Genomic DNA, 26,276 nt, shown 5'->3' with positions numbered 1-26,276 from the left:
GTGATCGTGATTCGAGCTAAACAAGGACTTTTATTGAAATCTATGGGGGAAACAATAGTTGATGGTATGACAGTCACCAATCCAGGTTGATGGTATGACCAGACTCAAACTAAAAAAACAACCAAACTGACTAGCAGTACCTCTATTCATGGGAAACTGATATGATGCTAATGAATATGCTCCGTTCCTCCCTGCTCTTCCTTTCCTCCCCTCACTCACGCTCAACTAGTTTCTTTCTGCAACCAATAATTTAGATCAATTAAATTTCTCTTTGCTAGAACACATCGGGATGGAAGCGTCCCGGAATCGAGCTGCTTTGTTCAGTCTGCTTCAAATGCATTGTCAAGGCATAATTGTTTATCTGTATAACAAAACCAACAGGATTTTTTTTTTCAACTGGTCAGAAAAAGTTGTATCAACACAAACATGTTTAAGAACTTAAACCAGGACAGTTGATAATTGGGAAGAAACTTAGAAAAGTTGTACATTTATTCTCACCTCTAGGGTTCTGAGCTGCTCCTGATATTGACATACCAACTGTTTGAGATGCTGCAACTCTATATTCTTACCCTCAAATTCCTTCTGACGTTCATGCTGAATGGCGACCGCCCGCTTAAGAATCGTATTTTCTCGTAGAAGTACTTCAATTTGTTCCTTCAGTTGCATATTTTCCTGGGAGACAGTGAAAAGAACATAAGTTTACAAGCAAATAGCATGTTTAACAAGCAAATAACCCCAAACCAATTCTAACTGCATTCTAATGCTCCAAAAACCCTACCAGTATCCCAGAATTGTAACCCAAGGATGTGGAAAATTATTTGTAGTGGCCATTAAAAGTTTAGTACCTTGTGGAAATTTTGTGCAGCATCAACACCAGCACTTGCACTAATTGAGTTCTCTAAAGCCTCCAATGCCCTTGCTGCACGACTCCTAGCATCAGCTACGTCAATAGCACTCACCATTTCCACAACAAACAAGTCAATCCATTTTCTACCATCGAGAGAAACACTGCTCGGTACTGAACAATTCTCAGAAGCAGCAGCCTCTCCATCATTAGCAAATGAACCTGAGAATTTTTTAGGCATGCACTGAAATATTGATCTTTATAGAGAAGAAATAAGATAAAATTTCAAGGATTACAAAAGGTTAATTAAAGTGCTTTCTGCAGAAACATGTACGATAAGTCCAACATTAATATCGTTTTAACAATAGACAGTGCTGAGAGGCATGGAAATAAATGTCAAAGACTAGAAAAAAAAAAAAAACACATTATAAAACGATCAGGGGCAACACAAGCATCAACCACAAATGAATTAAGGAAGATTATCGTTCCTCATACAGCTTAACCTCCAGCATTTCAGAACTAAGGTAGCAAACCATTGAGTCTCTTACATGAGAAAAGAATACATCTTATTCTAAGAAAATGGATTCATAGTACTCTGAATGAGAACTCCGTTTCTTGTTTTTCAAATCTTAAATCAAAACCTAAACCGTCCTCTAATCTGCACATGGCAAGGGTATAATTAGGATTCCAAACTAGGGACAGCAAGTTAGGGGGACCCATTGGATCACTTCCATGAAATAAGCATGCATCAAGTTCTTGAACAGGGAATTAATCTTGAATGAGATGAATTCATCATCATAATATAATTAAAATCTTGAGCGCATAGAAACAAAAAAACTACATATGAAGCATGTCCTTTATTGCTTAGAATTTTGTGATACCTTGATCCAAATTTGGCTCTGGTTCTGCAGTAGCAACAGGATTCTCAACAGCAGACCCCAAACACAGGTCACTCAAACTTTTGATGGCAGCATCCAAGTCGTTGCCACATTCTTCAAGGGCTCTTACAAGAAGCTGGAAGGAAAAATCAAATTACGATCAAGAAAACCCTGGGGGATAATATTAATTATAGCATACATGCAGCAATTATGAAACAAGTCAACGAAAGAGATGCATTGCATTGCAAAATAAAACTGAATAGAACGACTAAAATTCCATGCCGCAAGTAAGTCGAATTAGTTGATATTGCACAATCCAGAGGCATATTTAAGCAATACATACAAGAAGAGAATAACAAGAGTCCCCCAAGGCCATCAAGATTCAGGCTATAATGGCATCAAGAAATATGAGATTACACAGAAGCAGGGAGTAAAAAACAGGAATTAAAATCGAAGTGAAAGAAAAAAGGGAAGTAAGAAGAAACCTGATGGTCCATGTGGGGAAACAAATGGTGGAGGTGGTCAATAAGAGAGGAGGGCGCAGGGAAAGTAATGGGAGAAGTAGAAGAGGAGCAGCGGAGGCGCTTGGAAATGGGAGGCGAAGGGGGGAGTTCTTCAAAGAAGGATCTCTTGGTTCCGCACACCACAGCAGACATCGTCTCCGGGTAGTCGGTTGCAGAAACTAATGACTAAGACCACCTTCGTCGCCGGAGCAACACAGGAATTGAAATCGGAGACGACGAACAGAAAGGGAAAGCAGAGAGGTTAGGGAAGGAAGGAAGAAGAAAGGGAATGAAAGAATTTGATTTGTTTGGGGGTTAGGTTTTTGTAACTCTCCGTTTCCCCCCTCTTCTAATGCATTAACGGAAAGGAGCGTTTAACGGCTTATTTACATATAATTAATTAATTAACAGAAAAAAAATAAAATTAAATATCAAACGGCAGCTTCAGAGGTTATCTCTCTTTTACTAATTAGGTTAAATTATCAATATATATATATATACTTTAAAAAATATATATCCAACGGTAATTTTTTTCTTTTTTTAGTAAATTTCAAATTTTAAGTTTATTTGTTGAGTTCTTAAAATTTTAAAATATCTAATAAAATTTTTAATCGATGTCTGAAAGAATTGAAGTAATTTTGGGTTAGTTGAGGCAGTAACAACGATGAACTTGGTAGAAATCATGTTTCAAATGATTGTTGAACTGAACAAACGAACTTACTTATTCTTGCTACTTTTATTTTTTAGATGATAATTGAGTTGTGCGAATGTGGCTGGCGACGACGAACTTAAGCTTTGAGGTTTTAGAGTTGTATGAATATGTCTGTATATAGTTTAAATTACGTTGCATATATTTGTACTTTTTAACATTCTCCATTCTACGCTGTTTTGCAATTAGTTTCACTACAATACTTATTGTTCTCAACTACGAAATCGAAAACCTTTCTTTTGTTACACGAATCTACCTTTTATTTGAGCTTTCCTCTTCGGAAGCTTGCGTGTAGCCCAAGAAAAAGCAACTTATCTCAACAAATATTTGTTACTTGCTCCACAAGTATTTGTTTAGATAGGAATAAAATTTGATAATCATACTAATAACTTCTGAATTAGATAATGAACAATTAGTTCCTAAGTCATCTCTGGCGATGAAATATTCTAAAATGCTAGTGTAAGCAATCGCACCCACCAAGGTTCCAAGTTTAGGAGGAGGAACAGAAAGGTCGAAGGTGGCTGAATTCTTTCCATTCTCATCGAAACTAGCAACGACTCACTTTCCCCCAAAATCAAAAGCAAAATGGTCAGCCTCCCAAATCTCATCAAGTAATTCGACCTTGAAAGAATGCGTAATAACTCACTAATCGAGTGCGCACGTGTAAAATAAAATAAAATAAAAACTAGGTGGTGTAGAGAATCTTCTCCCTCCTAATAAAGCAACAAAACAAACAAAATGGAAACAAGAAAAAGTGAGAAGCACCAGGTTGGATACAGATTGATGCCACTTACAATATATATTTATATATATCAAAACATCAATTTGAATCCCCAAAAATAAAGTCTAAAAGGGTAACCACAAATCATACAAATCTCAGCTGCACTCATAAAACAATGCTTGAGAATCAATACCCAAATGAACACACCTTGCCATGCTTTTGTAAACAACAGCCAGAGCTAAGCTAAGTAGACTTACCTACTATTCTCATGTGGGGTTCTGTGTTGAATCCTTTTCTTCTGATATGAACTCTGAGCTATCTTCACCAGCTGCTATTTCTGTAGATTGTGCGTCTACTTCATGGCTCTTGAACAGTTCATCATCTTCTAATTTAGCTACCTTCTCTTTTGATTCTCCTTTTAGCAGCTCTACCACCTCGACCATGATCGGTCGTTTCTCTGGCCGTGAATGGGAGCATCTGAGTGCAACAAGGACGACTCTCTTTAGCTCGTCTGCGTTGTAATCTCCATTTAGCTTTGGGTCTGCAAGTTCGTTAATCTTTTTCTCAACTACTAACGGTAACGCCCAATCTACGATTGTGCGTTTTGTTGTTGCACTTGACTTCTCAAGAGGTCTCTTGCCAGTGGCTAGCTCAAGAAGGAGAATGCCGAAGCTGTATACGTCACAACTCTCTGATGCCTTACCTAACATAGCATATTCAGGTGCGAGGTATCCGAGTGTGCCCTTGACTCTTGTAGTTACATGTGTTGCACCGTCGGGGATGAGTTTTGCGAATCCAAAGTCGGCGACACGAGCTTGGAAATCTGGATCTAACAAAACATTACTAGCTTTGATATCTCGATGAATGATGTGGGGAGTTGCTTGGTGGTGAAGATAACTGAATCAAACAAAATGAGGAGTGATCAAAATGCATAAGAGAATGTTGAGATTAAATAGAGATGGTTTTACGTACGCAATTCCCTCGGCAGATCCAACCGCGATTTTCATGCGACGTTTCCAATCGAGATGGCATTCTGATGCGTGATGTCCATGTAAATGGGAGAGTAGACTTAGATTGGGCATGTAGTCGTACACGATCAAACGTTCTTGCCCTTCGGCACAGTAGCCACGTAAACTCAATAGATTCTTGTGCCTAACTCGAGCCAGTATCTCGACTTCCACAGAGAATTCCATGTCTGCCTTGTTGCTCCAAGCCTTCAACCTCTTAACTGCAATCTGCGAAGACATGCCATTCAGATTTCAGAATAGGTTGCTGTTTCTAAAATTCTAAAATACAATTAATGTCAATGTAACCGCCCAAGTCCACCGCTAGCAGATATTGTCCTCTTTGGACTTTCCCTACTGAGCTTCCCCTCAAGGTTTTAAAATGCGTCTGTTAGGGAGAGGTTTCCACACCCCTATAAAGAATGCTTCGTTCCTCTCTTCAACCGTTGTGGGATCTTACAGTCAACATGGTATATGAGATATTGTCCTCTTTAGACTTTCTCTTTCGGGTTTCCCCTCGAGGTTTTAAAGCATGTCTGCTATCCCCTCAAGGTTTTAAAGCGTGTCTGCTATCCCCTCAAGGTTTTAAAGCGTGTCTTCTCCACACCTTTATAAAGAATGCTTCGTTCCCCTCTCCAACGGATGTGGGCTCTCACAGTCAACATGGTATACGGTATTTCAATCCTTGAATTATGCAAACAATATTCCTTCTTTGAACTTTATGGTATTAACTTCTTATCACGAACGCTCGAGTGTCTCAAGCTAAAGTATACGTAGCTCACAACAACTTATTGCAATCCTAGCTTCAACAAATTCAAAATTCTAAACCTTTAGAGCCCGTCATAGATGATTGCCAAGTCAGCTTACGTACACGTCAACTATTCTCACAAGACAACTAGATGACCCTACTACATTTGGTTCCCAATATAGGATATTAAATCTTTCGTAGGTGGTCATTATAACTTGAACTCACTCTCTAAGTCCCAAACCGCCATGGTAACATTCTACTGGCATGGTAAGGTAACGAAACAGAAAAAGAGAAGAATCTTATTGACAGAAACCGTACCAAACAGCCTCGGTCACCGTCCTTTCACAATCATAAGATGAACATTTCGAAGATGAACATGATACAAAGAACATATATGAAGTTCAAAAGATTCTAGTACATTCAATAGATTATTCAGCACAAGCAAACTCTTAACTTGATCGATCGGCGTACTAGTAATTTAAAACTAACGAAACAAGCATTTAAACAGAGCTAAAACGACTCGGTAAGTTCGAAACAACCAAGAATGGTAGCACAATTTCCTTGAAACAAATTGAAAAAGAACATCCCAAATTTAAAACAAGTCTACGCCATATGAATTGATAGGATAGAACAAGAAAAATGAAGGCATATTTACTTGTGATCCATCCCACAGCTGACCCCAATAAACGCTACCAAATCCTCCTTCTCCAAGCTTGTTATCGTAGTTAAAATTATTTGTGGCTGAGTGTAATTCCTTCAATGAAAACACCCTCCATGTTTGCTGTTTCTTCCCTCTTTCTTTCCTGCAGAATAAGAACAGTCAACAAACAAAAACATCCTAGAAAGTTACAAAATCTTTCAATCATACCAGCCAGGATCAGGGAAACAAACAGAAAAACCAAAGCAAATCATACAGTTTCGGAATCAGATCAACAAAATGAAGTAAAATTCATTTAAACTTTTTATGTTATCCCAAATTCAAGTTGAACATGTAGAAACTCATCACTCATTCCCCCAAAGACATCATGCCCACAAAGTGTTTGATAAAATTCCCCAATGAAGTTTGAACAATCTCTCACAAGCTCAAAGTCAGCCCGAGCCCACAATTGGAATCCAATACAATACACATCAGATTTTCAGGAATAAAAAAAGAGACAAAAACAGATTCTAAGCTCAACCCAGAAGCTAAATATATCGATCAAGTAAACGTACCGATCCGAACCAATTCCACAGCAGAACATTAGGCGAAAGGCCATCAAAACGGAGCCAAATGAAACCCACTTACTCTGTAAATAAACTAAGCTACCGCTTTCTTAATTTGCTCACAGTCTGAACAACAGAGAAGAGAGAGATGCGAAGGAGGAAGAAACAATCATTTGAAAAAAAGAGGAAAAAAGAAATGGGGTTTTGATTTTGATTTTGGGTGTCAAAAAGTTCGCCGAATGTAAGGCTTTGGAGACAGAGAGATTGAGACAGGGGCGATCCAGAGCGATTTATAGAGAGAGAAACGAGGAGAGAGAGAGAGAGAGAGAGCGATGGCCTCCTGTAGTCTTCTTCACGCCTCCATGTCTGACTTTCTCTCTCTTTTTTTCTTTTTTTTTTCTTTTCTTTTTTGGTTTGTGATTTTCAAATTTCCAGCTCGACTCGAGAACAATTTCATTTTTTTATTTTCAAATAATATGGGAAAATAATATTTTTAATCTCCATGTTTTCGGTGCGTTTGGTTACTCAAAAAAATATATTTATGAAAATAATTTCTCTCTCTCCTCTCTCTCCCTCATCCTCTCCTCCGCACCGGATTCCTCTCCGCCCCTTCTCTCCGACGACACACCGTCATGGCCACTATGGAAGTTCCATTCGCCGCCCCTCCACCCAAAAACACTGCCACAAGTCTATAAATGTTTTCTAAAAAAAATATGACATAATATTTAATATAATTTAATATTACAACTTAATGTTTAAAAAATATTTATTTATTAAAATATATAAATCTCTGTTTAAAGGATGATTTTTTAATATATATATATATATATATATAGGAATTGAGCATTTAATATTAAATCAAGCTATCAACGTTATAATAAAAAAGACATCATTTGAGAAAAAATTGAAAAAACCACCGACGTTCAAAATACCACATTCAAATCAATATTGTTCGAAGGGCATTTTAGCTTCTCGACCCTAAGAAAATTAAAGTGGTAGGCGTTCCCTCGTGCCCTTTTTTGTGTGTAGCATCTTAACGATATCCTGTCATCTTTGAGAAAAAAAGTGTGTCTTGGGACGGTGTCTCAAGGCTGCTTCAACTGAACCATGGAAACAATTTTTTTGAAAAAAAAATTATATTTCAATTTGTACACTTATTTGAGAGTAAGAGATCCGTTTGATCGATATATTACATCGTGTTGGGTTACCTCATTAATAATTAAAATGATGAAATTAGCTTAAAGTTCTGTTTAATGATTGGATATTAGGAGAGAGAAAGTGAGGTAATTGCTCAATCAAATATTAATTTTTGTGAAATCATTTAAGTGTATAATTATATAATTATATAAGTGAAGTGGACAACTTTTTAATTATATTAAATCAAAATATGAGATTAGTTTAAACTTAGCATAATGTATTTTTAACTCATTAGTGAGCTTTAATATTTAATAATACCAATGACATGACTTGATTAAGAAATTACAAATGAGGTGAAAATTAAATAAATAAAGCAGCCATATTGCACGCGAATGTCCTTTCCCAATGACGAAAGATCTTATAATTCACTTCCTTAGGGGCCAGTGTTCTCACTGGCACATCGCTCGGTGTCTGACTCTAATATCACTTGTAATAGCCCAAGTTCAAGCCCACCGCTAGCAAATATTATTTTCTTTAGGCTTCCCTTCAAAGTTTTAAAACAAGTCTACTAGAGAGAAGTTTCTATACTCTTGAAGTGTACCAGCAAAGACGTTAGAGCAATTAGGTGTCGAATCTGTATCAACATGTTGGAAGGACTCGTGTTAGTATGTGAGGATAGTTTTCACTCTTAAGAAGCAAGATGTAAGTAATGTAACCATGTCGCAGGGAGAATGGTGCGGCAATCAGTTGTCGAATCTAGATTCTAAATTCTGATCCGAATCTTGGGCATGAGATGTTACAGTACCAGTGCTATTAATTTGGAGTGAATTTCAAGTATGAACTTTATTATGACGTAAGTTTCACGCATGAGTATTATAGTGACGTAAATTTCAAGTATGAATTTTATGGTGATAAATTAGAGTGTATTATTTGGACGTATGTATTACCTTAACTTTAATGTGGAATAACCGTTTTGGATTATATTTTTAAATAAAAGAAAAGGAATATTTGGAAATCAAATACCACCAATCAAGTGATTCCAATCCTGTCAACACAGCTTACCACTAAGTGGGCCAGGCCCACGTGACAAAGTTTAATGGGCCTAAATACGAGGGCTTTTTAATATCCTATTTTGTTTAATTTTGAATTATTAATTTAAATAGTTTAATTTTGAAGAGATTAAAAATATAGCATTTGACGTTTGTCTCTTCTCGCGGCGGCTTTGTAGGGCGCCATTTGCCTCCTGATTTAAAGTTTATTTTATTTATAATTATTTAGCTTTAGTGACATATTTAAATCTTATTTTGATAATTAATATCGATCGAAACTATCCTATGCTATGCCATGCATCTATGCTAGTTTTAGCTACATTTTCCTAAGCTACAAGTAACATTTTCTACAATTTGAGTAAAAAGGTGTTACACGGGTTTTTACTAATATTATACAGTGAGCTTGAGATATCAGTAGCATAATCCTAAGTTAATTATAATATAAGCTTCTGCTTCATTCTCCATATCATAGTGATATGGAAATCAACCAGAGGGAAAGTATGAAACAGATTACCTTGATGATCAAGATCAAGAGTAAAGAAAACTCGTTTCTAAATTCGGGATTCGAATCACTCCACAAGAGGTTTGGTCAATACCACTTGAATGATTCTACATGTCATCTAAACTACATAGAATTGAAAAGAAACTTAGCCATTGACTAAAGAAAAGCACAAATGCTTCTTTCTATATTTTCCAAGTCTGCTCACAAATACAACATATATAAGGCTGTATATAACCTAAAAACTGAAACTACTGAAGGTATTACAAGAGTGGTAACATCCCTACTTTATGGCCATAATTAGCCATTATGTAAATGTAACCGAAATTAAATAAAAAGTCTTAAAATACAATAACTCTAAATTAAATTATAACCCACCTAAAATTTACAACAATCAAACTTCATTCTTCTTCAATGTAGCATGAATTGAAACATCTTTTTGTAATTTTGACAATCTTTTCTACACATCTTCGTTGAAGTATATTGTATGATTGATGTCTCTTAGTTCATATCACATTGCCTTCCACAATGAAATTGGTTTAGTAATATATAGTCATCGAGACTTAAATTATTACGGTAGATATTGTACTATTTGGGTTTTTTCTTTCGGGATTTTTCTCAAGGTTTTTAAAACGAGTTTGCTAAGAAAAGGTTTTTACACCCTTATAAAGAATGCTTGGTTCTCCTCTCCAACTAAGGTGGGATCTCACAATCCATCCCATTCGGGGCCAGTGTCCTCACAGACACTCGTTCCTTTCTCCAATCGATGTGGAACCCCACTAAATCCACCCTTTTTGGGACCTAGCGTTCTTGCTGGCATACCACCTCATGTCTACTCCTTTGGGGCTCAGCCTCGTTGTTGGCACATCGCCCCGAGTCTGGCTCTGATGTAATGGCCGGACCTTTTGATCTCAAATGCTAATGCCAAGCTTTGGTACGTGTCAACAAAACCACCCCATGCAAACGAATCCCCTCCAGAGCTCGACACCTACAAAACCCTCTCCAAATAAATAAATCCCTCAAATCCTAAAATCACAAAAACAACCAAACAAAAATGCAACAACCGACGGCCAAGAAACCCGACACCACTCAGGCGGTGGTGGACAAGAAGGTGAAAGATCTGATGAGGGATTGGAGGCGGCTGGTGGAGGTGCCTTACACCGCCTCTCTAGCTCACACAATGAACGTTCTCGTAGCCAACTGCGTCGTGGCTGTTCCCGTGGCTGCGCCGCCTGGCCACTGGATCGGCGCTGGCGGTTCCATGATCATGGAGGCTGATAAGAGCACTGGGGTGGTAAGAAAGCATTATATTGGGATGGTCACCATGCTTGATATCTTGGCTCATATTGCTGGCAGGGAGGATGCTCATGATACTACTGGTGATCTGCTCGATCTCGATCGGAAGATGGCGGTTCCCGTATCGTCGATAATTGGACATAGTGTTGAAGGGTTGAGTCTCTGGACTTTGAATCCTAACACCAGGTAGGTGAATAGATAATACATGAAAATGGTAATTCTCAATAATTTTTTAGCCTTAAAATGAAACTTTTGATCACGAACACATTTTAAGAGCTATAACCTCAATACTTTATGACCGTAAATAGCCCTGAGGTAGTGATATCACCCTCCACGTGCTAGAACGTGTAACCATCTAAGAATAAATGAATCCTAGCTTGAATCTATTTTAGTTAAATTGACATTAATTGGAACTTGAATTTATCTCGGATAATTTGAACAACATTTTTTTTTTACATTTAAGTTGAATTGATCTATGATCGAAATATGTCGAAAAAAACTAAAAGGGGAGATCTTCTGGAGAAACTTTAAGCACGTAGCTTTTCAATTCAAATTTTAAGCACTTAGCTCAAATTAAAAACACGACAAGCTCAAAACTTGGTCGATAATTTATTCTACTCAGTCTACTACGCAATAAATATTGAAATTTAGGGATTAAATTGAATGTAAGTTTTTAGGTGTAGTAGTAAGTGAAGGCTGATTCATTGTCCGGTCTCATAGCATATTAGATTGTATGGAGATATTCAGCAAGGGGATCCACAGGGCATTGGTTCCCTTCGATGGGCAGGCCGAGGAGGCCGTGGGCGTGAAGCTTGTCGAGTCGGCAACGAGTTACATGATGGTGACCCAAATGGATGTGTTGAGATTCCTTAGAGAAAAAGCACCAGAAATTAAAGAGATTTTGAGACGAAGTGTGAAGGAAATGGAAGGGATTAATGAGAATGTTATGGCCATTACAGATAAAACCAAACTTATAGAAGCAATTAAGTGCATGAAATCTAGCTTCCTCAATGCAGTCCCCATTGTTGGCGGCGACCATGTCCACACACAGCTTATCATTGTATGCCTATCACTTTCCCTTCATTTCAATTGCTTCTTTTGGGATCAAATTGATAGTTTAAGTCTCTTTCAGGGAAGAGGAAGGAAGCTAGTTGGGACGTTTTCGGCAACCGATCTGAGGGGGTGTCAGCTCGCGACGTTGCAGACGTGGCTGCATCGGTCGGTGCTAGACTTCACCGATGCAGTTCGAAACAGCTCGTTGTTTGAGGGGAGTGTGGCGGTCGGGAGAGAACTGGTTACATGTCGGCCGGAAAGTTGGTTGGAGGAAGTGATGGAGAAGGTGGTGTCAAAACATGTGCATAGAATTTGGGTAATTGATGAACATGGTTTGCTTCTTGGTGTTGTCTCCCTATCAGACATGATTAGAGTTGTAAGGCATTCACTTCTCTCTCAACTCCAAACCTAATAGCCCTTGTTCTTCATGTGTGTGTGTTTTTTTTTTATATTTGTTTCTTTTAAGGTTGTATGGTTTTGTGGGGGAAATTGTTTTCCTTAGAACTATATTATTAATTTGGAGAAGTCACAACAATTGATTGAAAGCTAAGCTCCTTGACTGCGTAAGGAAGCTCCGTTGGTATCGGAGTGGCGAACGTCTCCCCTTTGCTAGCGTGCTATTTGGTAATCGACAGATCTACAATAGGCGTGCAATTCTGATTGAATTGGTGCCTTTTGTAGTGAAGTTAATGGCATGCCCGGGATAGCTCTCTTTTATGTCTAGACTGAGTGTTAAGAATGAGAAATAGAATTGGGATCGAAAGTATGATCTTCATTCATGTTTACCACGTTTAAATAGGATACAAACTATCAACTAATACCTAAAAATAGAAAAAAATATATATCTAACTAAATCTGGTAAATAAATAAAATATACGGTTAATCAAATCTATACTAACAACTCCCTAAATATGTGAGATATATTCTAACTATGTGAGATATATTCTAACTAATTATCACCGCAAAATATCCTCTTAATACTCCCCCTCAAGTTGGAGAGTGTATGTCGATCACACCCAACTTGTCCTTCAAAAAGTCAAATTGTTGTCTTCCCAAAGCTTTAGTAAAAACATCTGCCAATTGCATTTTGGTCGATACATAATACGGTTTGATGATTCCAGCTTGTAACTTTTCTCGAACTATATGACAATCTATTTCAATGTGTTTCGTACGTTCATGAAAAACTGGATTGGCTGCTATATGTAATGCTGCTTGATTATCACAATATAATAATGCTGGTTCGGACAGTGGAACATTCAAGTCTTGAAGAATGTATCTTAACCAAGTTAACTCTAAACAAGTATTTGCCATAGCTCGATACTCGGCTTCTGCTGATGATCTGGACACATTAGTCTGCTTTTTAGACTTCCAAGAAATAATTGAATTTCCGAGGAAAATGCAGAACCCAGAAATAGATCGTCTGGAAGTTCGACAACCACCCCAGTCAGAATCGCAATATGCCTGTAATCTTAAATTGTTTTCAGATGGCAGTAGAAGTCCTTGACCAGGAGTGCCTTTGATGTACCTCAGAACTCGAAGAGCTGCCTCCCAATGTGGTTTTCTTGGTTCATGCATAAATTGGCTAAGCATACGAACTGAATAAGCTATGTCAGGCCTAGTGACGGTCAAATATATTAATCTGCCAATCAACCGTCTGTATTTACTTGGATCATTCAACTTCTCTCCTTCAGTTAAAGAAAGTTTCAGATTTTGCTCCATAGGAAATTTGTCTGGACGTGCTCCTGTAAGACCTGTGTCTTGAAGTATGTCTAGAGCATACTTCCTTTGAGACATAAAAATTCCTTTTCTAGATCGAGAAAATTCAATGCCTAGAAAATATTTCAAATTTCCTAAATCTTTGATAAGAAATTTCTGGAGTAAACTAGTCTTGAGATATTGAATTTCTTCGAGATCATTGCCTGTCAACAGAATATCATCAACATAGATTAGAACTGCAGTGAAAGAAGTACCTTTACTCTTAGTAAACAAAGAGTAATCTGCTTTGGACTGAGTGTAGCCTGCATTTTGTATAGTTGTAGAAAATATGGAGAACCAATTGCGAGAAGCCTGTTTTAATCCATAAAGAGATTTATGGAGCCGACATACTGTATTCTCCCCCTGTCGGCGAAGACCTGGTGGTAAAGACATATAAACTTCCTCGTCTAGATTACCATGGAGAAAGGCATTTTGAACATCCAACTGATGGGTGAACCATTTTCGAGCAGCAGCAACAGTGAGTAAGCAACGAAGTGTAGTAAGTTTCGCTGTAGGGGAAAATGTTTCTGTGTAATCAATACCTTCAACCTGAGTGTATCCCTTTGCTACTAGTCGAGCTTTATAACGTTCAACAGAACCATCAGAGTTGTATTTAATTTTGTACACCCAACGACAACCAATAGCTTTATGACCAAGTGGTAGAGGAACGAGAGACCATGTATGATTACGTTCCAAAGCTGCAATTTCATCATTCATAGCCTGCTGCCATAACGGGTCGCCAACTGCCTCGTCATAGGTTTTAGGTTCTGTCTGGGATGTAATAAGAGCTAGAAAAGCACGTTGAGTAGGAGAAAAACGAGAGAATGAAAGGTAATGATGAAGGGGATACCTGGTGCCAGTGCCGGGACTTGAGCTAGAGGTTAAATGATTGGCTCCAGAAGACATCTCATAATCCTTATGCCAAGCTGGAGGCTGTTTAGTACGAGTAGAACGTCGAAGTGGAGCTGATGTATCAGGTGGGATAGGATTGGAATTAGTGGGCGAATCTGGAGAAGGTGGAGGAGACGACGGAGTAGGAGGTGAAGGAATAGAAGGTGGAGGATGGATGTTTGAGTAGGATGGATCATGAAGTGGTACAACAGGAGTCGAAGGAGCTAATGTCGAAGTTTGTGAAGCTGATGAAAAAGGAAAATCATCTTCACAAAATTTGACATCACGGCTGATAAAGAATTTGTGAGATTGCATGTCATACAACTTGTAACCTTTATGACCACAAGGATATCCTACGAAAACACAAGGAGTTGCCCTAGGTTCAAATTTTTGCTTAGGATGTACTATAGTTGCATAACATTTACAACCAAAAACTTTAAGATGATGAAATGTAGGTGGTCGTTTGTAGAGTGCTTCAAAGGGTGTCTTGTTAGATAATAATGGTGATGGCGTTCTATTTATAAGATAAACAGCCGTTAAAATGCACTCTCCCCAAAAATTAAGTGGAACCTGTGACTGAAAAAGAAGAGACCTAGCTACATTTAGGATATGGCGATGCTTGCGTTCTACGACTCCATTTTGTTGTGGAGTATAGACACAAGTGCGCTGAAATTCAATACCACAAGAAGTAAAGAATGGTTGCAAAGATAGGAACTCAGTCCCATTGTCTGATCGAACTATCTTGATAGTAGTATGAAATTGAGTTTGAACGAATTTAACAAAGTTCATTAACAAATGATGTACTTCTGACTTATGTTGCATTAAAAAAACCCAAGTACATCGAGTAAAATCATCAACAATAGTGAGAAAAAAACGCAAACCAGAATGGGTAGGAATTTTATGTGGTCCCCAAACATCACAATGTATCAGATCAAAAGCAGAATGGGTTGTTATTGAACTTCTTGGGAAAGACAACCTAGTTTGTTTTGCTAACGGGCAGATACTACAATTATGAGAATAACTCGCATTATTAAGATGCAATTGATCAGCTAGAAATTTAAAACGAGAAAAGGAAGGATGACCTAGGCGTAAATGCCACAAATCAGATGACTGAGATACTTGATGAGCTGAAGATTTGATTGGAGATGAAGAAATATGATAGAGACCTCCAAATTGTTTACCCGAGCCAATCATCTTCCCCGTAGCCAAGTCCTGCATAACACAAGAATCAGGATAGAAGGTGACATAACATTTCAAGTTATTGGTAAGTTTGCTGATCGACATTAGGTTTAAATTGAATGAAGGCACACATAAAACGTTGTTTAATTGAAGGTTAGGGCTAAGAGAAATATTGCCAGTATGTGACACACGTGCTGTCTCTCCATTAGGCAAATTTATTGTAGACATGATGGCAGCCTTTGGTTCAGTCATAACAGAAGATTTTGATACTATATGATCCGTAGCTCCACTATCGAGAATCCATGAATTAGAACTCGCAGAGTTAATAGATAATGTAGATATGGGAAGCAAACCTGCAACATTGACGTGATTGTCGGAATTACCAGAAGGGTGATGATTGATTGCAGATAAGGCTTGTGCTATCTGTCGTAATTGCTCAGAAGAAAAATTTGGAATGGAATTAGGTGACTGTTCTTCTGTATTCAACTGTGAAACATCGGCCATATTTGCAGATGATCGATATCCACGGTTATTGTGTTGATTGTCTTGTCTTGTCCTTCCAGAATTATTTTTCTGTCGACACCGATCTTCTGTATGGCCCCTTCTATCACAAAAGTTACAGTGAAACTTAAGAATTCGACACTCATTGATTGTATGACCACTTTTATTGCAGTGTTCACACTTTTTGTCCTTGGCGAATTTTGAATATATTGTTTTCTTTTGCACTGCTGATGCAATCGAGAAATTCTCAGTAGGTTCGGAAGTTACCTGACGCTGCATCTCTTCTTGTACAAGTAATGAATAGGCTTGCCTCACATTAGGTAATGGAGACATCATCAATATGTTAGATCTCACCGTTTTATAAGACTGATTAAGCCCCATGAGCAATTGCATCAATTTGTCTTCTTCGCGTTGATCAATATGTATTTGACGTTGATTACAGGTAAATGGTGTGCGGTACGCTTCCAGTTCATCCCAAAGTGCTTTGAGCTTGGTGAAATATGTTGACAGCGCCATGGTTCCTTGTGACATCGTTGCTATCGAGTTTTGTATTTGAAAAATTGCTGGAGCATTCTTTTGTGAGAATTGATCGTGAAGATCAACCCACACTTGATGAGCTGTCTTGGCGTGAATAATGCCTTTAGCGATATCTGCTTCAACGGAATGAGTTAACCAAGATATTATCATACTGTTGCACTGATTCCAGAGTTCGAATTCGGTTGAATTTGCATCTTGGGACGGTTCCTCAATTGTGCCATCAATGAAGCCAATTTTCTTCTTGGCAATAAGAGCATGCATAACTGATTTACTCCAGGATTGGTAATTTGCTCCATTTAATTTGATTGGAACAAGTGAATATCCTGGCTGATCAGAGTGATGAATATAGTACGGATGTGTTAAATCAACATCCGAAATTTTGAAGCTGGATTTGGCTGATTCCGCCATAAAGGAAATTTTGATATTTAAGAACACCAAGATCGGTGCTCTGATACCATGTTAAGAATGAGAAATAGAAATAGAATTGGGATCGAAAGTATGATCTTCATTCATGTTTAACACGTTTAAATAGGATACAAACTATCAACTAATACCTAAAAATAGAAAAAATATATATCTAACTAAATCTGGTAAATAAATAAAATATACGGTTAATCAAATCTATACTAACAACTCCCTAAATATGTGAGATATATTCTAACTAATTATCACCGCAAAATATCCTCTTAATACTGAGATGTTTCGTTTGTGACCCATAACCCGAATGACCCAAGTTAGATTTCCCGTAGTCCAAAGAGTCTAGTTATGCAATTTTGAACGTATTTGAACACAAAAGGACGAGTAAGTCGACTCTTTTAACCTACCTTAGAGTTTGGTTGGATAGGTATGAGCATGTAATGGTGGAGATAGGTATGAGCATGTAATGGTTGTACATACATATATGATGCATAGCATCATGTTTGTCTAAGCATGTATGATGTATAGTGTCATGATTGTCTAAGCCATATTGCCCATAGCGTATTACGTTACGTGCTGAAATCCTTGCCTTATACTGCTTTATTGTTTTGGTATAATTTTCTTTTTTGCAGTGAAGTTGCAACAAAATCATGTCTACGCCTAGAATCTCTTATAGAGAGACGTCAAATTCTCACTACCCAAAAAGTGTTATATTATCACAACCCGAATTTCGAGGCTTCGAAAAAATCAAATCGTGACTAAAAAGACGAAATCGAAAACAAATAAAATTTAAAAGAAGATGAGTCAATGACACCAAAATTAAATACAAAATTAAAGTCAAATATTACAAAAAGAAAAATGCAAAAGAAGACTCTAAAAGACCAGCAAGGAACTGACGCTCTTGAACGACACTCCCCTGTGATAGTGTAGCTGTCGAACACCTCCCCACTTCAACTGGTACCTGAAGAAAAAAAAGGGGAAACGGGGTGAGTATAAAAATACACTCGGTAAGCAACCTACTTGTAGGCTCTTAATCGCATCCAAATTTAGGAGAGAACCACGAACTCTATTCTAGACCCTAGAGTCTCAGTACTCTCAGTACATAGTTCAGGGTGGAAGGACTTAACCTTTGAAGCGGTATTCAACGTTTGAGGATGAGATGCTCCCTCATAACTACATGTATCACTCGTATAACCTAGCTAGAATTAGTCACTGCATGGTCAACGTCCTTCTACAAGATGGACCCATCATGCAGGCGACCTTGACCCACTCGCGTGATCATGGTCAACGTCCTTCTACAGGACGGACCCATCATGCAGGTGACCTTGACCCACTCGCGTGATCAACATCTTACCATAAGACGGATCCCCATGCAGAGTAGTCGATCTACCACTGAGTAACACTTCCTAACAGGCGTCTCGCCAAGCTCAACAGTACCACACCGGAGTAGGAAGGGAAGAGTAACACCTCCCTAATTGGCGTCTCGCCTAGCTCAACTGGTACCCCGAAGTAGGAAGGGAAGAGTAACATCTCCCTAACTAGTGTCTCGCCTAGCTCAACGGTACCACATCGGAATAGGAAGGGGAGTGTAACATCTCCCTAACTGGCGTCTCGCCTAGCTCAACGGTACCACACTAGAGTACAAGGGTAGTGGAAACTATGGAGTTAGGGCCCTGGCTTCCAGATTCACTCAATCAAGGCTCCCAAGTCCATAACACTCCAAGATTAAAGGGTCTTTTCCTCTAAGCGTCGCTCACAACATCATAGACCGTAACATCAGAGGGGTCCCCTAACTAATCCAACTCAATCCCTACAAGAGTTCACCCTAGGCATATCACAACACTACAGCTTATCAATCATATCATAAGTTCACACAATCATTCAAGAGAAGTTTATGTATGATTAACAATGCATACAACCATACAAGCTCAACGGGGCAGTAACATCCATCAACACTCGGAGCGCAGATACACAAATTCTCCCGTCCGCCAACATAGTATGAACAGATAAAAGCAGTAGTAAGATAGTCCAGCAAGCATACAAACAACGAGTACAAAATCTCACTAGGACAGCAAGTCCAACATATATATATTTAATTCCCTAAGTACAGAGGATCATTACATCTAGCCACCTCCCGGTAATTTGTTCTAGCATGCATGCAAAACCAAGCGTACCCTACAAGTATTACTTCCTAAATCTGTATGGTTACTTACAAGTATGTCGCGTGCGAAAATTACGAATTATCTATACAGAGACCTAGTTCACAGTAAAATAGGATTAGCACTGGAATCGGGACGAAAAATGGGTGAAAACAAAGCACTCACGCTCCTGCACGTGCTCACAGAGGACTCCCACGCGCCTTCACACTTCCCCACGCGCGGGCTCCACCCGCTGGGCGTACGCGCGGGCAGAGGGGCGTTTCAAACCCTGGCGAACGTACACTTACCCCTCGAATTTTCTGGGTGTGACACGTGTCGTACATCGGTAGGTTTCAGGTTGGACTGCGGGTCGTTAGGTTGCTTCACGAAGTGCAAGTCGGGTTTTCAGGTCAACCGTCTGACGCGTGTCAGTGGAGGCGCCAGACGCGTCTCTCCACCATTTGCTCGACGCGTGTCCTCCCGTTCCGGAGGCCGCGTGTACGTCGCCGATTGCCTGAGTTTATCCCATTTCCAGATTCCGGTCAAATTCAATATCAACCTATTTATTTTGAATTTTTCTATCTTCCAAACCGTAACTTGAATTAAATTGATTTCTTCACAATCTCAAGTCCTATCCAGATATATTTTTATTGTATTTTTTTTATACTCACACCGCTTAATAAATGAAATAAAAAACTGAGAAAAATTCAGTTTCTTATCGAACTAGGACGGTTTCTCGATTTTGTTTTCTGACGCGATTTTTCGCCGCATTTCCTCTGAAAAACTTACAAGACTCCTCACCTAAAATGTTGCAACTAGATTATTAAGATTTAAATCATCTAAAACTCCGTGATCTATAGTGAAATCTTGAAACAAGAGAGGTCGCGGACTTACCTCGCGTTCTTGCTTGTTTCTTGCGAGAAACGAACGATCCAATGCTCAGACCACTCCTCTTGATACTCTAAGTAGCTCTAGTAGGAGACCTAAGATTGAGAGTGCTTCCGTTCGGGTTTGNCTTTCTTCTGCACCATATGAAAATCACACTCTAAGTCCTCCAATAAAATTTAGAAACTCACAATGGTTAAGAAGATGCTAGTCACAAGGATAGAGCGAATTGTACCTATTGGGCTCGGGGTGTTACATATATACTCTTCTAGTTGTCAAATTTTTCCTATCCAAAAAGTCTATATACTGTTTAAGCCGTTGTAGTATTTTTGCTTGCATGCTATATAACATCGTTTTCAATCCCTCACTCAACCTTACTTTCAAACTCTCTTTTAAAATTCTAGGGCCCTTTTCAAAAACTTTCTTCTTAAATTAGGGTTAGAGGTTTGAACATTTATTGTTTGGATGTAGGCAACATGATCTAAAGTTAGCTAGACTCACTCAGTGGTGTGAGAGAGTGCCCCACAATAATCAATATAACTTTTAACACAAAAAAAAAGCTCGTCTCAATAAGATCAATGTTCAATTATTTAAGAAAAAGCTCTCTAACCTTGAAAAAATAAAGCATACTAACGTTCATATAGTACGGTTTACGCCATCCTCTAAAAAGGGTAACCCTCTTGCAAATAAGAAACATGATGAATTCAACATAAAACTCATTATATTCCAATGGAAGGGGTTACGGGTTTGTGTATAAGCCTTTGCTTGTGAATTTGTGAGGGTAATTTGACTTGAGTGGCCACTCCAATGGCTTGAAGAAACCTAATAACATACCAACCAGGGTCATATTCCCACCATTCAATGCCAAATCTAGCTGAATACTCAAAAGCATGGTGGTTATTGTGCCAACCTTCTCCAAATGCAAGCAAACCTACCAACCTTTATTAACCAAAAAAAAAAAAAAAGGAACCAAACCATGTTAACTATCTACAACATAAAAGTTCATACATGATTGTTGAATATTTCTATGAACAATGTTATAATAAAGGTTGTAAAACTTATTCAACAAGATTAACACGATTACAAAAGTCTCATAGGTTAGATAAGGGAACAACCACATGATATATATAACGACAATGTTTCCATTAGTGTGAGGCTCGACGAAACCTTAAAGCAAGACTTCGAGTGCTTATATCTAAAGTGGACAATATCACATACCAGTTAATTATATAAATATATGAAGGATTCATTGTCGAATAGATCTAATAAGAGTAATTTGACATGCATGAAGAAGTGTATCAAAATAAAAAAATCAAATCACAGACTAAATTGGCTAACCAATCAGATGGTCCAACAGTCAAAGACTCTAACCATGAGTCAATAAGCAATATAAGAAAAATCAACCGATTTAATTTGTGGGATAAGTTTAGAAGATTTGATTTGTAAAGTAGATTTAGGAGATAACAATATCTTGTCCCGCATTACAAACATATGAATAGTGTATATCCAAGTATTAAATCATCTTGACTTTGTGGTAGAGCCACTTACCAATTGTTTTTCGATAAGTCTTTAGTATTCCATCGTCGTTTTCCCCATATATGACATACCGAGTTCACCATAAATGTTATGTGCAAGAGCACGACAATCCTTACACACTGCATAATTTCAAGTAAACGACTTAATTACTCTTCAAGCAAGTAGAATATGAGGATCTTATGCATATCTATAAAAAACGGTGCAAGCCAACTAGAGTATATGTACCATGCCCCATATAAGGAATGGAAGTCCTCCAACTTCATAGAGTAGGACTGCAAAAGCAACGTGATGAAGAAGATATGTCTTATGGATAAACCTATAGAAGGCTTGCTTCTCCAAATCACGAACGTTGTCGGGTCTCCCATGCTTCGAGAACCATATAATGATACTTCGTTCAATCTTTTTAAAATTGGTAAAATATTTCGGACAAACTCGTTTGGTCAAAGTATAGGAATCAAAAAGCCAAAGAATATGACTAAACCAAAATCCTTGAACAGGGCTATGTGGGTCTCTTTCTGTATCGACAAATTGATGATGACATCTATGTGTACTCACCCAATCGATTGGATCACCCTAAAAAAAAAAAATTTAAAAATAAGTAAATTTCTAACGGAAATAAACAAAGAAGGATTCATAAGTCAAACCTGAAGTGCGTGAGCTGCACAGTAAGCAAAGAAGTATTCGAGTAGTTTGGGAAGCTCGAAACTTTTATGAGCAAGATTTCTATGATACGAAACACTGATGCTTAGACCAGTAATAACGTACAACGCAAAGCTAACCCAAAATGCACGCCAATTGAAATGAAACGGAGCGAAAATACAAAGAATATGAAGTATGAAAAGGGCAATGGAAATGTATTGATCCAGCTTCGTCCATTTTTCCCTCATGAATGAGGTTGGAGGCTTCACCATTGCCTTTGGCTCATGCATTGGCGAGTGCTTCACCACCTCCCTCGGCCATATGAATTTTATAGCGAATTTCAACCTTGGGATTAATTGTTTCTTACATAGGACAGTTATTGGACGAGGTGGTAGCTACAAAATTTACTTCATGAATTAAAAGGAAAAAAAAAAAGTTGAAAATGTAGTTGAGAGACTGCAAAATTGTCCCCTTGAATATGTTTTAATTGATAGAGACTGTTTTTTTTTTTTTTTTGTAATACTTTTACACTTGATTTACGTATATTTGTTGATATCGATATTTTATTGGTATATATTAATTTATATTTTCGTATTTATGGAAACATGAATGCTAATTCAAACTTGTTCCGACAATAGTTGAGGCGGTATGACACAATTCATATTCTCTGATTTACCTTTCTTTTTCTTCTTTGCCTCCCGTTGAGGATGGTTGACAGGAGTTCCACATTACTAATTTACGGAATGATCATGGGTTCATTACTAATTTGTATGAAACCTTTTGAGAAGTCTAAAGCAAAGCCACGAGAGTTTATGTCCAAAGTGGACAATATCATACCATTGTGGAGGATCGTGAGTACTGACGCAGTTTGAAACTTTGTTTATTCTCTTTGTTAGATCTTTTTCATAACTTTTTTGGTTCATAGGTATATTCAATTTGGAGATTTCAATGAATGGCCATAAATACTCGGCAGAAAATTTGTGTGTTCCATGCATTGGTGAGAGCTTTGTTGGTTTGAAAAAATAATTAATTATCCTCTCAAGTGGACGCCAGAGAGAAAAAATGGAGTGGGAGAGAAAAATGAAACAAGAGAGAAATTCATTGGCTATTAAGAAGGTGCATGTGAAAAAAAAAAAAAAAATTAGCTCGGTGATTTATTAGTAGTTGCCAAATTGTGGACGCATCTCTGATGCAGTCATCAATTATCCCGAGAGGTTACAGTTACTGCAAGCAAACATATTAATGACGAGGAACACATTTTTGCTATTCTACTAATACTTGTACTTTTTCTGCTATTTTGCCGAAGTTTGGCTGAGGAAGAATTACGGGCGTAAAACAAAAAAAATATGCTGATTCGCGTAAGTTGAGTGATTTACTATCCCCACTTACCAACATAAGTCCTTTTAACATGTTTGTCCTAACTCACATGCATCCTAAGAAATTTCTAAAAGGTCACTCAACATAGAATTGCTCAAAGTAAAACACGTTTAACCATGAAGTTTTTATGATTGAGCCACAAAAAGGAAGGTGCACCTTGTTGGTATAAGTAGCAATTCTTTGAAGTATTTCTTAGTCATCCTATCCTCATGATCGCTCTCATTCGGATGTGGTATCGGTTCATTTTTGTACCTTTCATTTACTCGAGTGTCACAAATGGATACACCATAATCTTACCTAAAAGCTACAACTTAAATGAGAAATACAATTACTCTAACTTTATTTTCATGGCATCGATAACAGCATCGTCATTCGTAAATGAGTGTCTTGCCTTTACTTGGAAAGAAATAGCGGATGTGGCTTGAGTATTTAAAAATATTCAGTAAGTTACTCCACTATTGGAGTCGAGAAATGCAATCACGGTTAGACCAATCTTTTCATAAACTCTTCCTTGAGTTGTACTTTCTAGTTTAGGGAAGGTTGGATATTTCTCTACACATGATCCACGTAAACGCACATGACCTACCAGGCAGGCGCGTATACGTAGCCCCTAGGCCAGACTACGGAATAACACACGTTCACGTTGCTAGAAGCCACAGAGAGAAAGAAACGCGTATCATATCATGGTGTACGTGTCTGTATTAATCGTACTAGGGAAGTATCTCAATGTTCGTAACATACAATATGCATGTGATCCCATAGTTTCAAATTACAGTACATACTTGTGATGTAAATCATACTTTCATCATTTTCATGACATAACATTCCTATGAGATATGTATACATATCCTCGACATATCTATCATGGTTAACATGTACATGGCTTATCAATGTCTCATAGACATAGTCTGGACATGCTATCATAATATACATGGCGTGACATATGAAAGTACATGCATCATATAACATTCATATCAGAATATAATTCATATCATAGCATAATCATCATATTTCATATCGTATATAACATACTATAGCATTATAAAAAAAATATGACATGTACAAGGACTGCAAGGTACGTGTCATTCATACAACACGCAAGTTATCTAACTAAGCTCGTGGGCGTCTAATAGTAAAATCACTTATTTGGTTGGCTTAAACTGTAGTCATTAAATCCTCCCTAGCGCTAGTCTGTTTCTACTCTTTGAAGCCCTTTTGCATCAAGAAGTCCCACGACATTGATAGTAAAGGACTTAATTCACTTGAAATGGTGTCACTTAAGCCAAGCTGGAGATGAAAGAAGTCATCGAGCTGAACCAGTAAGAGTGTCCAAAAGCAACCATTATGTGTTGTAGGTAAAGATGAGGTAATTGGTTTCAAATAATAAATGTGGGAACATGCTTTTGACTGTTTGCATTAATGTTGTTATGGCTATAAACGTTTTAGGACGATACCTAATTCAATTTAATCACTATGGTCGAAAAGTCTATGCATATCCATTATGGTGTCGAAGATCAAGTGTGGCACATCGAGTTCGTAGTAGTGGAACGATCGGTCGGTCATGAAATAACCATAGTGATCAATGTATGGTTTATTAGTGTTGCCAACTTTTTCCGCTACATTTCTTCACCCCAACATCATTTCTTCACTATTTGAATATCATATGCCACCTTTCATTTTTTTCCTTCATTATTGTTACTTTAATAATTGTATACAATAGTTTTTGGAAGATGTTCGGTTGAGCTAAGTCCTAGAATTTATTGAGTATTGTCGGCTATAAATGTACTAGTTCTGGATATGTAATGATTCATGAGTAAAATTTAGATTAAGATTTGATGTTTGGATTCGACATCTCGACATGGTCACCTTCTAAGATTGAAAATTATATATATCTCTATATACCAACACAAATCATTTCAGAATGTTTTGTCTTCACTCACATATTTCTTAAGAAAGATTCTAGAAAATCATCAAATAAAAAATTGAGTTAAGTACTACATACTTAAGCTTAAAGTTCTTATGATTGAGTCACTAAAAAAAATGTGCACCTTATCGACATAGGTAGTAATAGAGATTTAAATGGAATGAATTAGATTTAATAAGATTATTAACTATTTTTTAAATTTTGGACGAGATATTTTTAATTTGAAGTCTCCAATATAAATATAAATATGGTAGGTGTAGAATTTAATCCTCCAATAAATTATATTTGAAATTTAGAAGGTCTAAGACTTATTTCTTGAAGTTCTTTTCTTATGATAATTTGAAAGATACTTATAAAAAATATTAACTCCATTGGTAGGAGGCCTTTTGGGGAAGCCTAAAGCAAAGCCACGAGAGCTTATGCTCAAAGTGGACAATATCATACTATTGTGGAGAGTCGTGTTCATCTAACATAGTATCAGAGCCATGCCCTAAACTTAGTCGTGCCAATAAATTGGTAAATCCTCAAATATCAAACAAAGAAGCCAAGGCTCCTCGAAGGCAATCAGAGTCATGCCCTAAACTTAGTCGTACCAATAAATTGGTAAATCCTCAAATATCGAACAAAGAAGCCAAGCCTCCTTGAAGGCAGTAAAAAATGACTATCAAACAAAGAAGCCAAGCCTCCTCGAAGGCAATCAGAGCCATGCCCTAAACTTAGTCGTACCAATAAATAAGATGAACAAGAAAAATAGTTATAAAAAATATAAAAAATCGAAATATGTTTTTTGGGTACATTTGATTGATTTTGTAAGGGATAATTGAAATGTTAATTCATTTGTTATGCAAAGTTG

At 37.6% G+C, this 26,276-nt stretch overlaps 5 protein-coding genes across 8 annotated transcripts; 1 reads left to right on the top strand and 4 right to left on the bottom strand.

Annotated features, from left to right (window-relative positions):
* Positions 1-10: 10 nt before the first annotated feature.
* Positions 11-2,551, bottom strand: LOC111791720. Its single transcript, XM_023673190.1, has 5 exons — positions 2,208-2,551; positions 1,726-1,858; positions 846-1,066; positions 499-672; positions 11-361 (listed from the first exon to the last, which is right to left on the bottom strand). The coding sequence occupies exons 1-5, from the start codon at positions 2,376-2,378 to the stop codon at positions 275-277; spliced, it is 786 nt and encodes a 261-aa protein (XP_023528958.1). The 5' UTR covers positions 2,379-2,551; the 3' UTR covers positions 11-274.
* Positions 2,552-3,687: 1,136 nt separating this feature from the next.
* Positions 3,688-6,973, bottom strand: LOC111791627 (PTI1-like tyrosine-protein kinase At3g15890). The gene is made up of 4 exons (XM_023673032.1): positions 6,620-6,973; positions 6,063-6,210; positions 4,628-4,890; positions 3,688-4,552 (listed from the first exon to the last, which is right to left on the bottom strand). Exons 1-4 carry the CDS (start codon positions 6,661-6,663, stop codon positions 3,922-3,924), a joined length of 1,086 nt encoding a protein of 361 aa, XP_023528800.1. The 5' UTR covers positions 6,664-6,973; the 3' UTR covers positions 3,688-3,921.
* A 3,376-nt stretch (positions 6,974-10,349) lies between these two features.
* On the top strand, positions 10,350-12,372 carry LOC111790061 (SNF1-related protein kinase regulatory subunit gamma-like PV42a). The gene is made up of 3 exons (XM_023670850.1): positions 10,350-10,777; positions 11,312-11,651; positions 11,724-12,372. The coding sequence occupies exons 1-3, from the start codon at positions 10,350-10,352 to the stop codon at positions 12,054-12,056; spliced, it is 1,101 nt and encodes a 366-aa protein (XP_023526618.1). The 3' UTR covers positions 12,057-12,372.
* A 3,089-nt stretch (positions 12,373-15,461) lies between these two features.
* On the bottom strand, positions 15,462-16,709 carry LOC111790062. Its single transcript, XM_023670852.1, has 2 exons — positions 15,823-16,709; positions 15,462-15,502 (listed from the first exon to the last, which is right to left on the bottom strand). Exons 1-2 carry the CDS (start codon positions 16,655-16,657, stop codon positions 15,468-15,470), a joined length of 870 nt encoding a protein of 289 aa, XP_023526620.1. The 5' UTR covers positions 16,658-16,709; the 3' UTR covers positions 15,462-15,467.
* Positions 16,710-17,749: 1,040 nt separating this feature from the next.
* LOC111790105 (palmitoyl-monogalactosyldiacylglycerol delta-7 desaturase, chloroplastic-like) lies at positions 17,750-22,427 on the bottom strand. Of its 4 annotated transcripts, XM_023670912.1 has the most exons (5): positions 22,128-22,427; positions 21,709-22,056; positions 21,496-21,602; positions 20,858-20,886; positions 20,677-20,769 (listed from the first exon to the last, which is right to left on the bottom strand). In XM_023670912.1, the coding sequence occupies exons 1-5, from the start codon at positions 22,410-22,412 to the stop codon at positions 20,687-20,689; spliced, it is 852 nt and encodes a 283-aa protein (XP_023526680.1). In that variant the 5' UTR covers positions 22,413-22,427; the 3' UTR covers positions 20,677-20,686. The 4 variants fall into 4 exon arrangements, with proteins under 4 accessions (XP_023526682.1, XP_023526679.1, XP_023526681.1 ...); XM_023670914.1 differs by lacking the exons at positions 20,677-20,769; positions 20,858-20,886 and adding an exon at positions 17,750-17,885; XM_023670911.1 differs by having other exon boundaries at positions 20,489-20,886.
* Positions 22,428-26,276: the final 3,849 nt, after the last annotated feature.

This window comes from Cucurbita pepo, chromosome LG03, assembly GCF_002806865.2.
Source record: "Cucurbita pepo subsp. pepo cultivar mu-cu-16 chromosome LG03, ASM280686v2, whole genome shotgun sequence".
NCBI classification, from domain to species: domain Eukaryota; kingdom Viridiplantae; phylum Streptophyta; class Magnoliopsida; order Cucurbitales; family Cucurbitaceae; genus Cucurbita; species Cucurbita pepo.
The sequence above is the reverse complement of the archived record's forward strand: the minus strand, read 5'-3'. Positions and strand labels throughout refer to the sequence as shown.

Coding starts and splice junctions, on each gene's coding strand:
- LOC111790061 (XM_023670850.1), top strand. CDS start 10,350: ATGCAACAACCGACGGCCAAGAAACCCGACACCACTCAGGCGGTGGTG. Junction 10,778..11,311: donor ACTTTGAATCCTAACACCAG/GTAGGTGAATAG, acceptor CCGGTCTCATAG/CATATTAGATTGTATGGAGA. Junction 11,652..11,723: donor TCCACACACAGCTTATCATT/GTATGCCTATCA, acceptor AGTCTCTTTCAG/GGAAGAGGAAGGAAGCTAGT.
- LOC111790062 (XM_023670852.1), bottom strand. CDS start 16,657: ATGATAATATCTTGGTTAACTCATTCCGTTGAAGCAGATATCGCTAAA. Junction 15,503..15,822: donor CAATCACGTCAATGTTGCAG/GTTTGCTTCCCA, acceptor TGTGTTATGCAG/GACTTGGCTACGGGGAAGAT.
- LOC111791627 (XM_023673032.1), bottom strand. CDS start 6,663: ATGGCCTTTCGCCTAATGTTCTGCTGTGGAATTGGTTCGGATCG. Junction 6,211..6,619: donor TGTGGAATTGGTTCGGATCG/GTACGTTTACTT, acceptor CTTATTCTGCAG/GAAAGAAAGAGGGAAGAAAC. Junction 4,891..6,062: donor AGCTGTGGGATGGATCACAA/GTAAATATGCCT, acceptor ATGTCTTCGCAG/ATTGCAGTTAAGAGGTTGAA.
- LOC111790105 (XM_023670911.1), bottom strand. CDS start 22,412: ATGCATGAGCCAAAGGCAATGGTGAAGCCTCCAACCTCATTCATGAGG. Junction 21,603..21,708: donor CATTCCTTATATGGGGCATG/GTACATATACTC, acceptor GAAATTATGCAG/TGTGTAAGGATTGTCGTGCT. Junction 20,887..21,495: donor GACTTATCGAAAAACAATTG/GTAAGTGGCTCT, acceptor TGGTTAATAAAG/GTTGGTAGGTTTGCTTGCAT.
- LOC111791720 (XM_023673190.1), bottom strand. CDS start 2,378: ATGTCTGCTGTGGTGTGCGGAACCAAGAGATCCTTCTTTGAAGAACTC. Junction 1,859..2,207: donor TTCCCCACATGGACCATCAG/GTTTCTTCTTAC, acceptor TTTTCCTTCCAG/CTTCTTGTAAGAGCCCTTGA. Junction 673..845: donor CTGCACAAAATTTCCACAAG/GTACTAAACTTT, acceptor ACTGTCTCCCAG/GAAAATATGCAACTGAAGGA.